Raw genomic sequence first — 14,469 nt, 5'->3', positions numbered from 1 at the left:
AGCTCAAGGCACAATTTTAGAATACTGGTAACATCTGATCTCATAGTCACACTCTGCATGCAACCTGTCAGCCCCCCTGCCCTCGTTCAGGGTTTGGAAAGTGTCAATTGTTGGCCTTCACTGAAGCAGACAACATACGGTGCTGTGGATACTTTGGGGTAACTTGTTAACGTTTGCACATAAATCAAGCGAGGGAGCTGGCGAGTCCAAAGGAAGTGATCAAAACAGAAGGTGATATGACAGCTACAGAGGTAACCGCACAGAGAAGCCCGGGTGAAATAGGAACTTGGACAAAGAAAAAGTGCTAAAAAGAGAAAAGTTAAAGAAAGAGTAGGATTGGTATTGGACGGCCAGATAGTTGGGTGGGGCCATTAGTGCTGAGTGAGTATGATCTCTGAATCCTCTTGGCTGGCAGTCTGTATGCGTGCCCGGTATAGGACCATGGGCAGCATGGCAGCGCAGGCAGGGCAGAGCAGAGGGTGCCAGTGTGCCAGGAGCAGAGGGCAAATCTATTGAGAGGCAGTGTGATGGACACAATGGGAGCGACAGACTTGCTGCATCAACAGGCTTTTTGCTGCTGTGGCCAGAAATAAACCATAAATACCCCCACTGGCCTCCACTGACTGCTCGCCAGGCCTTCACACCAACACGCCCTCACACTGAGAGAGACAGAAAAGAGAGAGAAAAGAAAGGAAAGACGGAGAGTGTGGCTCGTACATGCAGGTAGAGTGAAGCACAAGCCATCATCAGGTAAAACAAAATATAAGATAATTCCCTCTTCACTGATAGGTCATCCTCTCTAGCTCATTTCCTTGTTCCCATCTCTGTCTGTTTGCAACATTTGCTTATAGAATAACACTTTAAATTGGCCATGTGTAATAAGAACATAATATGTACTTGCATAGGCACAAGAACTAAGTATTTTGGTGTTGATGGATTTGCACAAAAGAGTTAAAATGTGGAAATGTCTTGCTTTTTTAAAGCATAATATGTAAACCGTATTTGTTCTTCTATGGTATCAAGACAATGTGGTAACCAATTCAACCATGACATTACATAGCATTTGTGAAAGATAAAGCTAAAACTAAAACTGTCGACTTTGACAAAAATGTACCTACTTATACATTTGAATGTAAATGCAATAATGATATGTTTTTATTATTCTCAAATGAGTGAAAGGTGTCAGTCACCATGTATTGAAATTTGTTGATCGTTTCGCCATCAGTGCAACACTTTTCTCATTTAAATCAGCAGCCTGGCTAGAAAAACACACTTGTTTTTATGTCACTCAATTAAATTTTCAAAGCATAATAAAATGAGAAGTGACTGCATTCTGGTAGGTTTTTCCAAGTTATGACGTTGAGGTGAGAAAAGCAAGACTAGTTTATTGTCATTTAACAACTTATGTTGGCTCTAACAACTGATCTTGAAGGAAATTGTTGCACTTTGTAGAGGGAAAATGTCAGAACAGCAGGGAACCCCAGACCAGCTGCCAGCATGGAAGGGCCATGGAGGGGCTGGACCCACATATAAGGTACCAGATTTAAAAAGTTCATTGTTGGGATTTTTGTCAACTCTGCACATACAAATGCGTACAGATACAACTGCAGGAATGAAAGGAAGACAGAAATGTCATGGAGATTGGGCATTACTGCCTGTGCAGATTGCACATCATGTTGTAAGTGATTATCGACTGTCTGTTCTTGGCTTGTAGCTGGTGGCCTTTGAATATGAGAACTTCCGCGGAAAGAAGATGGAGTTGTCTGCTGAGTGTAAGGATGTGACAGAGAAGCTTGAGAAGGTTGGCTCAGTCATTGTGGAGTCAGGACCGTGAGTTACCCAGTTTCATCAGTAATTCCCTTCATTTTAGCTCATTTGCGACACAGTTACGGCCGCACAACTTTTGCCAGTCGCTTCTGTTGTTTAGAACACAAGTGCTTGCATTGAAATGTAATATGGTTTCATTCCTTGTCTTCAGATGGGTGGGATTTGGATCTCCAGGATTTAAAGGAGAGCAATTCCTGCTGGAGAAAGGAGAGTATCCTCGCTGGAGTACCTGGACCAACAGTCAGAATGGCTTCAGTCTGGGGTCTTTCAGGCAACTGAAAGTGGTCAGTATTCATTATACCATTGAGATGATGAGTGATCACAGACCAGTGGCATACTGTTAACAATCAGGAAGAATGTACAACAAATGTGGAAAAATAACAACTCTGTGGACATCTTACAAACTCGCTGTTTCTCTTTGAAGGACAGTGTAGAGCATAAGCTACACCTGTTTGAGAACGCTGGCTACGAAGGCAGAAAAATGGAAATTGTTGATGACGATGTCCCCAGTTTGTGGGCTCATGGCTTCCAAGACCGTGTAGCCAGTGTCAAAGCTTTGAATGGAACGTAAGCCTTCCCCTTTTCTTACTTTTTTTTTTTTAAGAAATATACCAATTGTTAGCATTAGGAGCCCCGGGCCTCTCTGTCAGAGACATGAAGGTGAACCTTAAAGCGAACTGCAGTTAAGGGGGAGATACCGATAGAGGGATGAGCATTATGGGGTGGGCAGGTAAGATGAAGTCCAAAGACTTCCAGGACAGGATGCAAGGCACTTTATGCCAGTAACTGTGTATTTCTGGTCCCTGGAACTGGGGTATCTTGTCTCGATGAAAGGAACACTTAGACAGTGTTGTCATTTTTTAAATAATTCTAATCTATGTGTGCATAATATCCCTAAAAACTCCATCTCTTGGTTAACCTTAAGGCTTTTCTTGTCAGAGCTAAGCACCATTTGTAGGTGGTTTATATTTACTAAGGACTCTCTCTCTCTCTATCTCTCTCCAAAGGTGGGTGGGGTACATGTATCCAGGCTACAGAGGGAGCCAGTACGTGTTCGAACATGGTGACTACAAGCACTGGAATGACTGGGGAGCTACTCAACCCCAGATCCAGTCCGTCCGACGTGTGCGGGATATGCAGTGGCACAAAAGAGGGTGCTTCACTGTCCCTGCCCCTACACCTACACCTGTCCCCAATCCTAATCCCGAGCCTACTCCCACCCCAAACCCTAATCCCCCACCTCCAGCACCCGCAACAGCAGCAGGAGCAAGTTAAATTCAGATGGCCAGTGCTCAGAGAGGACCCCATCGCCAGCTCTCTGTTAGTCTACACTATCTAGTCCCTCTCCTTTCAAAGGACAAGCGTGGAATAACAAAATAATTACAAGTGATTATAACGCACCCCTATATCCTGGCGGGAAATAAAGGTTTTGGCCCTGGTTTGGCTCCAAAAATTGATTGTGTGTTATTTTCTATATTTGGATGTGTATTGATAAGACTAATTAGACTAGTTGTTGATAAATTTGGACCTTTCCCATGAAACACTGTGCATGCAGTAAACAATTTATAGGAGGTTGCAGTCATGAAGAGAAGCTAAATCCTCTGAACAGGAGTAGGTTCACATTTCCAATTGGTCTCTGCCTCTTATACATTTAATTGCTGAACAGCATCAAATACTGTATGAAAACGCTTTCTTTTCAGCATGTCTGCTCAAAATGCCAGTTTGTCAGGAACATGATAAGAAATAATTCCAAATATGTCATTGGGTGCAGCCTTTAAATAGTCTCCCCCATTCCTTGAGATTTGTCTGTGACTAATCACACACACTACCCACCATTTACCCCGTTAGTTCCAGCTCACTTGCCTCGCTGGCTAGACTCTAACTCCAAGGGAAAGGGTACTACTTCACCAACCTAGATCGGACAGAGCGCCCGCCTCGTCCGTAACAGATTGCCAGCTAATTAACAAAAGTTAATAATGATTTGCAGCCAGTGTACAGAAGAGGCAAAGTTTAGCTGCTTATGGATTTTGATAATGGATGGTGAATTGCTGAATTGCTGACTGCCGTTTTCTCCTTTCCTTTCAAAAAAATAAAAAATAAAAAATAAACTGCGCGCGCGTGTGTGTGTGTGCGCGCGCGCGAGTGGGGTGATCAGCCATTGGTTGTGAAGTGTAACTGGTACGGGCCAACCCGCCCATCCAATCAACAACGTCTCTCTTTGAACAGCCCAAGGAAATGGGCGGAGAACGCGCAAATTTGAAAGTTGACCGGAAACAACCGAGGGAACGCGACACTTATGCGAGTTATTAGTTAAGTTTAACGCGTTGAGACGGACAGAGGAAGTTGCATGGCGGTCTGGTAAGTCACGTCATGTTGCCGTATGACTTTTATTGTGGTTGGTTTGTATTTGTGTGCGTCAGGTTGTGTGGAGGTACGCGAACGAACCGGCCAAAGCGAACCACAATTTAGCAAGCGGCCGCAGTTTGTTGACGTCCCTCCTTTGTTGTCTCTGGCTAGAAAGCAATGCTGACGAATGTGATATGTTAATAAGAGTGCACACTTTCGTCCCCACCTAACGTCTTTTTGGTTTAGGTTATCGGCCTTAAACGAATCATGTTGAAGTTCAAATACGTTAGTCAAGGAAGCGTGAAAACGCTGTCGCCCTCTGTGGAACCCATCACCAGCCGCAGTTCCCGACTCAACCACCTTTTCCAGGTAAATGGCCGCCTGAGGTTTTAATTGCGCCGTCCGGGCATATTCAGCACTGAGATGTCCGTCCTGAAAACGTAGACGTATCATAGATGGCGATGTTGTTATAACAATGATAAAGGAAAAACAATATGCCATCTGTGACAATAAAAATGTTAATGCCTTTTTAAAAGGACATTGTCAACTTGCCGTAGACACCTGTCAGCGGAATATGTTGGCTGCAGTTTGCAAACAACAGATAACTGACTTAATTGTTCTGTATGTGTGGTGCACAGGGTCGGGTCAGTCTGAGTGGGAAACGGGAAGTATGCAACTTGGGCAGGGAGGAGTTCTTGGAAGCGCTTCTGCTGTTGTACCAGGAGTGTGCCTCTCCAGAGCTCATGAGGATTCAACACGTGGCTAACTTTGTTAACAGATGTGAGCGTACATTTTACACACACATTGTATTTTCCTGTATGTGTTTGATTAAAATTCTTAAGTATGGTATTGTAGCGAATTCGGGGGGGGGGCGGCGGCAGCCGGGGACCGCCGCAGCCGGGATGCGAACCCGGGGCGCCAGCGCTAACCAGTCGACTAAAGGGTCCGACCCGTCAGCCAACCGGCTAGCGAGTCTACACATACGTGATGGTTACACTACCCCCTCCTTCGGGAAGCGCTTCAGCATACCAGCTCCCTCACGCCTCCTGGCGCACGCGCTTCCGATGGCCTCACTGTCTCACCATCCCACTTCTGACACCAAGATTCAAAATTTAAGAGTTTTATTTGTCACGTGCACACAAGTACAAGTCCCGAGTGCAGTGAAATGAAAAAAGGTACGAACTCCGAGATGTGCAAACAAAGAAAATTCACCAATGCAGCGATTTCCGGGGGCAGCTGGGACGCGAACCCGGGTACTGCGCTAACCAATCAACTAAAGGGTCGTGTCTGTGAATGTTCTCATCCAGGTCATGGTTATCCAAAGGAGTTGAATCAGTTCGTGCCTTCTGAAAGGCACGAACTGAGGAAGCCTCTTGGATGAGAGGCGAAACGTCTTCACGGATATATACCAAGTCCAGTTGCACTTGATTCAACTCCTTTGGACAACTAAAGGGTCCGACCCGTTAGCCAACCGGCTAGCAAGTCTACACATACGTGATGGTTACACTACCCCCTCCCTCGGGAAGCGCGTCCCCGCACTTCAGCATACCAGCTCCCTCACGCATCTGGGCGCACGCGCTTCTGATGGCCTCACGGTCTCACCATCCCACTTCTGACACCATCCATCTATTATCCAAACCGCTTATCCTGCTCTCAGGGTCGCAGGGATGCTGGAGCCTATCCCAGCAGCCATTGGGCGGCAGGCAGGGAGACACCCTGGACAGGCCGCCAGTCCATCGGGGTGGGGGGGGCAGTCGACTAACCAGTCGACTAAAGAGTCCCGTTAGCCAACCAGCTAGCGAGTCTACACATACGTGATGGTTACAGTATGTATGTAGGGTGTCTCCCTGCCTGCTGCCCAAATACTGCTGGGATAGGCTCCAGCATCCCCACGAACCTGAGTAGGATAAGTGGCTTGGATAATGGATGGATTGTATTTCCCTGTCAATTTAAAAAAAAATTAAATATATATATATATGTGGGGTTCCCACAGTCCTTGAAAATAATTGAATTGATCAAATATTCTGGGAATATTATCGAGGTCATGGGAAATTGTATTTTTATCCACAGATATCGTATATTTTCAGCCATATTTCTTAGCCACTGAGATTGCACATCAGTGATTGACGTTTGGTAGGTATATTCAGTGACCAGCTCCAAGTTGCACGGTCCATTTAGAGACTTTTGAGACGTCAGCTAATAGTTAATACTGAATAATCTAGCATCCATGAGCAACGATTGTCATTTCTAGCTAAGCAGAAGTCATGGAAAATGTTTTTCTAAACAGTGGGAATCCTGAAAAAAATGTAGTTCCTAATTTGCAAATTGTGTGATGTTCATATTGTTGCCAATTAGTAACTTTTTTGCAGCTTAGTAACCTTCCGTATTTGTAATAAGAGTGAATTATACAGAATAGTTATTTTTAAACCGTTGTGGCTAAAGAAATTCTCTGTTTGCTTGTGTTTGTGTGAGACAGTTTCTGAGGTAGTCTCAGAGCTGCAGGCCCTACAACCTCAGCTTCATGACTTTGAGTTGCGTGCAGTGGTGAGTCGTGGTCGCTTTGCTGAGGTCCAAGTGGTCAAAGAGAGAGCTACTGGAGATGTTTGTGCCCTGAAAATAATGGAAAAGACAGCTTTGCGTGCCCAAGAAAATGTAAGATTCCGCTGGTCACATTATGCTTTTAATCTGTGTCACAATGTGTTATGAAAACTTTAAAGGTTATGCAAGAAAAACAATTCTTGACTGTTTTTGTCCAAAATTTGGGAAGGGCAATGTTTTTTTTTTTTGTTTTTTTTTTTTGTCAACCTCCCTTCTCAAACCGTATTAAATTTAATAACAAGATTGGTTGCTGATGCTTTTTCAAAGATGAGAGATGTAAATGGCATATTAGTTCAGTTTAGGACCATTCACACAAAATATTTATTTTAACATAAATATAGAATTTCAAAATATTGGACTATTGTTCAATTTCATCTGATATAGTAACTAAACTTAGATTGTGATCTTTGTTTTAATGGTGTTCAGATGCTTTCATTTTTCATGCCTCATCATCTATAGGCTTTATTAAGTTTTTATTTTCATTTTTTTTCCCTCTCAATTCATACAATTCCCAATATGGAAGTACTGATCTGCTGTGTATTGTATGCGTTGAGGTTTGAAAGTTGCATTTGCAGAACGGTCCAATAGGGGGGGCCATTGGCTAAAAGCTGCCAAACAAAAACCCAAGAAGTTTGAATTCACAGACGTTCTTCCATGCATGTGAATTATAGAACAGAGGAGTCTCATTCAGAATAGTACATTAGTTGCTACGGCTAGTGATATGGAGAGACCAATAAAAAGAGCAAGTTGCTATAAGATAAGTGCCTTGATGAAGTCCCTTGTGGGAATTTGTGCTTAATGTGAAATGTCATCCCTCATACACATAGGCAAAAAAGGGATGAATAAATTCGCTGTAATTAATAAACTGAAATTTCGAGATTTTAGTTCAAGCCAATTTCTAAATTGGGAAGTAGGGCTCAAAGTATGGCCATACATATGGATTGCTAATATACACTGTAATGTCAAAGTTCTCCAAAATCTTACCTTAATTCTTCAGCTTTTTTTTTTTTTTCATTTGCATTGCATGAAAGCAGACAGAATTTATAAAACATTGACATTATTTTTCATCTATTAAAGCAGTGTTTTCTCTTTGGTAAAGATTGATTTGTTTACATTACCAAATCTTCATTAAGGATTTTAATGTATGCTGCACTTGGTGGTCCATCTATTTAGGAGCAGGCTACTATTGGTGTCAGGCTTTTGGTCATATTTTCTGACTTTATTGTGGTCCTATTTCTTTTAGATGGTGTTTCATGAAGAGGAGCGGCGGGTACTGGCTCTGAACAGCAGCCCCTGGATCCCACAGCTTTTCTTTGCATTCCAGGACAAAGACTGTCTCTACCTGGTAAGGCTGTGGCTTTGTCTGCTGGACAGACCAAAGTGACTGCCATAACTGTGAAAATTTTTAATGTATTGTAGGTGGTATATTCATTCTCCTTGATTAAAATTGCATGCTGTCTAGGCTACAGGCAGTAAGTTTGCCTAGTGGAGGACAACGTTGCGTTAACGTCTCTAAACGTATCAAACTCTAACTCGGCTTTGATAGTTCTAAACTTTTTTGAGGCTTGGTGTAGCATGTCTGTTTTAGTTGTCATTTTTCTCTTTGGTCTTTGTCCAGTCAACATTAATTCAGATTAAATGACCAACAGTCTTTCATTCTCATTATCTGTGAAACCGGACCACCATGTGTGGTAGATAATGGTCAAAAAGTAGCACCCAAAAGTTTCTTTTACATTTTAGGTGATAACCTAAAAGTAGCCTTTACATTTAACAACATTGATTAAGAAATTTCTGATTATCAGCCTCAATTCAGTAATTATTCACTAGGCATGTGTTTTTTTGGCGGCACGGTAGCCCAGTGGTTAGAACTGTTGCCTCACAGCAAGCAAGTCCTGGGTTTGAACCCCAGGCTGTCCCAGGTCCTCTCTGTGTGGAGTTTGCATGTTCTCCCCGTGTCTGTGTGGGTTTCCTCCGGGTGCTCCAGTTTCCTCCCTCCTGTGTTCATCATCTGTTGATTTAAAAAAAAAAAAACAACAACAACAACACTTAGACTACCCAGGAGTGGGTGGAGGTTCCCAGTCTAATGAAAGAACCATCGCCTTGGAGTCATTCCATTCATGCTTCTTGGCACTGGCAAACTCTGATTAGCCTGTACTGCAATATTATAAATAATGAAAATGAGAATTTTATTCATAAGCATCTTTCAGCTCAACCAAGAACACTGCAAAAGGGAGTATAAAATGGGTAAGACCGATATAAGGTCCTAAAGATAAGGTTTCATGTTCAGTTATTTTATACACAAAGACCAGGCTCTCCCTTTTTTAGAAACCACTAATTACACTTAGTTGGTATCAAAATCAAAGTTTGCTTAAGGGCTCTGCTGTGGAATGTTCTCTGCGCTATGCCTTTACAACTGTGTGTCACAAGGGGGAATTTTTCCAGGGTTTGTTTGGTTGGTTAGTTTATTTCTTATTTCTGAGTATCTTGTACAAATACCGTCACTGCAGTCAGAGCCACCAAAATAATTCAGGTGATCATCTATTACGTGTTTAGCCAGATCAGATTTTGGCAAACTGGTTTTCACTTATAATTATCCATTCTCTACATCTTCAACTCCCCCTCTCTGCACATAATGTGCATTTTTCCTCCGCTCCTAGATCGGTCTCTCGACTCCTCTCTTCCCCCACTCCCCTTCTGTCTCACCCTGCAGTCCTTACTGTGCATGAAGAAAAATACAAAGACTCCATCTATATCAAAGTGTCAGAGAGGCACCCAGTCTCCCTGTTGCTAGGTAACACTGGAGAATGCTGCCGTTCATTCAGACTCCTCAGCCATTCATGCACCATGGGTTCGCCTGTGTGGCTGTATGGCAGCCTCCATACAGATCAAATCACCTTGACTGATGCCGCTTTCCACTACATATTTGGAACATTGATAGTTATACTGGCAGAGAAGGGGCATTGTACATCAAACAAGAGCAAGGGTGATTGTCTTGTGTCCCCAACTTAAAATGTGCTTTCTGTCTATAAACATGTCACTATGGATGAAATCACTTGCCTGTATTGAGTAGATAAACACACATACATTTTTCTGATCCCTGAAATAGAGATTCATATAGATCTTGAAGCCAGATGTTGCCTATATAAATCCAGTAATGTAAGAATAAGCCTTTTGACTGCAGTATTGCAGATAAACCTATAACGGAACCCAACGGCAATAACTGAATCCATAATCAGGAGAAACACTCCAGGATTTTAAATAGGCACCAATAAAGCTGACTCTGAAGCACTGATATAAATCAGATTCACAATCATGTAAAATCATATTTATTGGCCATGTAGGTTTGCACACACATGGAATTTGACTCCGGTTTCGTAGTTCTCTGTGTACTTAACATAGAATAACAACACTACAACACCGCAATCTTCAGATATATACGCAAGGATTGGCTATATGCAGGCAAAATAAGAGATGATAAAGTGCAATGCTGCAGAGAATATATACAATAATACAGTAAACTCAAGCAGTCATGCATTTGTTTCAAAGCAAGTTTTAGTTTGTATGGTGTAATCACAGCATTTCAGACTTGACTATTTAAATAAGCCATGTTTGAATCAGTAAAATTTCCCTCTGTGGGTGTGTTCAGGCAATGGAGTTCTTGCCAGGCGGTGACCTGATGTCCCTACTGAACAGATATGAGGATCAGTTTGATGAATCCATGGCTCAGTTCTATCTAGCAGAGCTGGTAGAGGCCATCCACGTTGTCCATCAAATGGGTTACGTCCACAGGTAACACACCAGTCTCTGGTGATCCTATGATCTGATGAGCACTGATGCTCTGAGGTGCCTTGTCTTTTGCTTTAACTGAAAGGCTGGATGCATGAGATTTGGGGAACTGTAATCCTACAGTCATTACACACAAACAATTTTAATCTCCAAGCAAATTACCACAACAAAAATCAACAATGTAATGTAATGTTTCCAAAAAAGTCTTAGCAATAGCTGGAGTAAATAGATATAGTGTATTTTCACTTTCTTTATAGATTGTTTGTTTTTCTCTGTAAACAATTTTATGGATATAAAGCATTTTGTCTTTTCTAATCTACGCAATTGCAGGGATGTTAAACCAGAGAACGTACTTATTGATCGGACGGGTCATATTAAACTGACAGACTTTGGCTCAGTGGCCAAACTGACCGCCAATAAAACAGTAAGTAGACTTGTGTAGAAACTGCTGAATGTCTAAACCTCAACATAGTAGAAATTTTGTCAGTATAAAATTTTCTTAATTAGAAGTGTTTTTCAGGTGATGGCTCCCACAGTACCCGTAGGGACGCAGGACTTCCTCTCCCCTGAGATCCTGGTGGCCATGAATGGGGGTACTCACAGCACATATGGAGTTGAGTGTGACTGGTGGTCCCTGGGGGTTATAGCATATGAGATGATCTATGGCAAGTCGCCTTTCTCTGGTGGCACCGCCACCAAGACCATTCACAACATTCTCAACTTCCAGGTACACAGACCCTCATTTGGACCTCTGTCAGTGTTAGACATTATGTCTTCTTGTAGCTGGTTTCTGGTAGTTTGGGAATTTGCAAATTACACAGACTGCTGCAGGAATAAAGGCTTGTGATTTACTGTGGACTCTCAGTTGACTTATCGCTGTTGAAAGAAGATGACCTCTTCCATTTGGAGGAACATCTGATAGGTCTGTCTGTAGTCTCATCTGTCTTTTGTCCATGGTTTTTCTCTTCAGAATTTCCTGAAGTTTCCAGAGGAACCACAGGCCAGTAAACAGTTTGTGAACCTTGTGCAGAGCCTGCTGTGTGGAGCCAAGGATCGACTGGGCTTCCAGGGGCTGCACTGTCACAGCTTTTTCTCTAGCATCGACTGGAATAACTTGAGACAAGGTGAGGAGAATTGTCTCCCCCTGGGACTACTCCATGCTCCCTCTTTGGCAGCATCAAAGCTCAATGTGGCATGAAATGTCACAATGACGGTGGTGACACTGTTACTAAGTAGATGATATGCAGCTTCGTGTCAAACTCAAACGCACAATCTAATCAGTGGTGATACCAGTACACATTCTGTAGGGTGTGTGCTTCCAATGTACATGTGCAGGCGCACACTTGGGGAAATGGCTTTGCCAGTGGTGGTGTGGGTAGTAGTAAAATAATGAGATTCTGTGTGATTCTGGCAGCAGGCCAGCGTTCACCAGAGGAGGAAAAAGGGAGGGAGAGACGAGAAGAGTGGGAGAGACAGTCGAGATCTGCAGCTCATCTGCTTCTCAGTAGACGCAGCAAAAAAAAAAATCTTTTACGCTAGCGACACCAGACACGCTTGCAGTAGGGGGAATACACGTGTGTTGTTTGATCCTCTTTGTCACTCATCACAACTGAGACCGGTTTGAATATGTTGTCTGTCCACTCACAGAATTTGGTGTATCACATCAAATAACGCACATATTAATGGCCATCATCAAGAAAGCATTGATATAATACAAATATATGATATAATACAATTTTTTTTCCCCAGAAATTCTTGTGGGCCTATATAGAAATGGGAGATATTAAGCATAGTGAGTTGTGCCCAAGCTACTTTCATTGTCCAGTATATTTCCATGTAGAAACAGATGTTTTCATATTTGTATAAAATGCTTTTGTTAGTTTTAGCAGGTCACTAAAATATGCTCTGCCAGGCATTTGCACCAAGGGGTTGAGTCCACCATGCTTTTTATTAATCAGTTCAGTTACTTTGTTCAAGAGCCATGTGATTGCTATTTGATTAAAATTCTTTGTTTAAAATGCAAGCGCTATCTGCCCATGTCTGCGGGGGTTTGAATTATGTATTGATTGTTTTTTCTTTTGAGTAATCAGTTTTAAAGACAAAATGACCCTGAAACTAATGAGAATGAATGTTTAAATTTGTTGGTTTCGTAGACGCGGCTTGTTGACAGTAGGGTCCAGACAGAGGTTTTTATGCTTCTGCTTTAGCTCCTGATTAGCTTGTGCTGCTGCAGTGAGGGAGAGTGAGCGTGAGCGAGAGAGCCTGAGAAAGAGAGAGAGAGAGGGAGGGAGGGACAGAGGCAGCATGTGCATGAGCGCGCGTCTTGCCGCACTCTAGGCTCCCACTGCTCTGCTCTGTTCCCCCTCACCGCCTTTCCTCCTTCCTATCCCCCTGTTGTTTTGACATTTTTTTCCCTCATTCATTGCTCGTCTTCCTTTTCTCTTCTGCTCTCCTGCAGTCCTCCCGCCTTTCGTTCCAGCGCTACACGCTGAAGATGACACCTCTAATTTTGAGGAGCCAGAACAGGCAGCCCCCCGGCCAGCCTCAGCAATCCAGCGGGATGCTCTTCCAGTTGGCTTCCAGGGCCAGGATCTGCCCTTTCTAGGCTGGTTCTTCAGCAGGGCGTTGACAGCACTGGCCAAAGCTGAGTAAGTACTACCTGTTTACTATGCGCTGCCAGGTTTTCTGTCAAAGACGCTGCCCTCACCTCTTTCCAACAGTGAACAGAGATACCCCCCCTTCAACCACCTTCTCAGTGTGTTTAAGACCTCCCATTACAGTTGGCAGCAACTCTGTCCTTTATCTCCTTATTGCCACAGCAACAAATTCCAAGTAGCCTTCATCCAAGTAATCCAGTGCCCTGGGCAATTGATGTTGAGTCAGTGTCTTTGTGTTTGTGGTGGTGCTTTTTGGTACTCCAATGGGCTTGGCTGTATGCTATGTCACATCAGAAGGAAGGGGGGATCCCCCTGTCCTGTGGCTGCTTCTTCTACTGTTACCGCCACTGAAAGCTTTTTTTTTTTTTATATGGGATCAAACATGATATATGCCATCAACTGAGGGATGATGTAAAGCAGCATTATCTTTGCCATCAGTGCTGATAGATGTTCGACTGAGAGTGTCATTGAGGTTTAGCTGAAAGGTGGAAATGCGCACATACGCACACATACACACACTCACTCTCACCCTTCATGCTGTTATTGTGCTTGTCTCTTGCCATGCATTATAATGAGCCTGAGTTTTATAGCATGGGATTTGTGACCATCTTTTCCCCCAATGGTTCACAGTGCCTCTCACCTCTGATAAAAATGCATGTGGATGGGTTTAATTTATGTAGCCTTATCGCGCTGTTGTAGCAGATTAATAGTGATGTAGTCTGCAGCTGATGAGAACAGCAGCAGCAGAAAGGGAAGGGAAAGCATTACCAGATTAGACAGGGAAAAGGATGAGCCTAGTTTGGGGGAGAGAGAGATTCTATTTCTATGGTTACCAACATGTTTTTTTTCCCCTTAGTCCCCACCCCCATCTTTACCTGTCTCCCCTCCTCTCCCTTTTTCCCCATGTCCTCTCTCTCCTAATGTCTTTCTCCCTCACTGTTATTTATCAATCATCTGATCATGCTTTTAAAGTGCGTCCAGTCATTTCCTTTGCTGCATTTAATGAAGAGGCTCAAAGATTGCGTGTGCGTGTGTGTGTGTGTGTGTGTGTACGTTCATTAAAAATCAAAAGGGGAGAGAAATTTCACTTAAAGCCAGGCATAACTAAATATTTATCATGCATTTTGAGGTTTCCTGCTTTTCTTTCTTTATTCTGTATGATCTTGTTTCTCTGACGCCTCGCAATTAAAACACAACAACACAAACAACCCCCAACAGCTCACACCAAATTTACAGGGAGCCGTCTGTTGTTTCA

General features: G+C 43.1%; 1 protein-coding gene and 1 pseudogene across 1 annotated transcript in view; both read left to right on the top strand.

Annotated features, from left to right (window-relative positions):
- The first annotated feature begins 236 nt into the window (after nt 1-236).
- Nucleotides 237-3,102, top strand: LOC130132227 (beta-crystallin B3-like; annotated as a pseudogene).
- A 1,338-nt stretch (nt 3,103-4,440) lies between these two features.
- Nucleotides 4,441-14,469, top strand: part of cita (citron rho-interacting serine/threonine kinase a) — a 48,336-nt gene continuing 38,307 nt past the window's right edge. Inside the window, exons 1-9 of the mRNA XM_056274355.1 lie at nt 4,441-4,542; nt 4,812-4,953; nt 6,650-6,825; nt 8,015-8,116; nt 10,418-10,560; nt 10,888-10,981; nt 11,078-11,284; nt 11,528-11,681; nt 13,016-13,205. Coding sequence (XP_056130330.1) covers nt 4,441-4,542; nt 4,812-4,953; nt 6,650-6,825; nt 8,015-8,116; nt 10,418-10,560; nt 10,888-10,981; nt 11,078-11,284; nt 11,528-11,681; nt 13,016-13,205 — 1,310 coding nt within the window. The remainder of the gene's footprint in view (nt 4,543-4,811; nt 4,954-6,649; nt 6,826-8,014; nt 8,117-10,417; nt 10,561-10,887; nt 10,982-11,077; nt 11,285-11,527; nt 11,682-13,015; nt 13,206-14,469) is intronic.

The sequence above is a fragment of the Lampris incognitus genome, chromosome 2 (genome assembly GCF_029633865.1).
Source record: "Lampris incognitus isolate fLamInc1 chromosome 2, fLamInc1.hap2, whole genome shotgun sequence".
NCBI classification, from domain to species: domain Eukaryota; kingdom Metazoa; phylum Chordata; class Actinopteri; order Lampriformes; family Lampridae; genus Lampris; species Lampris incognitus.
The sequence above is the reverse complement of the archived record's forward strand: the minus strand, read 5'-3'. Positions and strand labels throughout refer to the sequence as shown.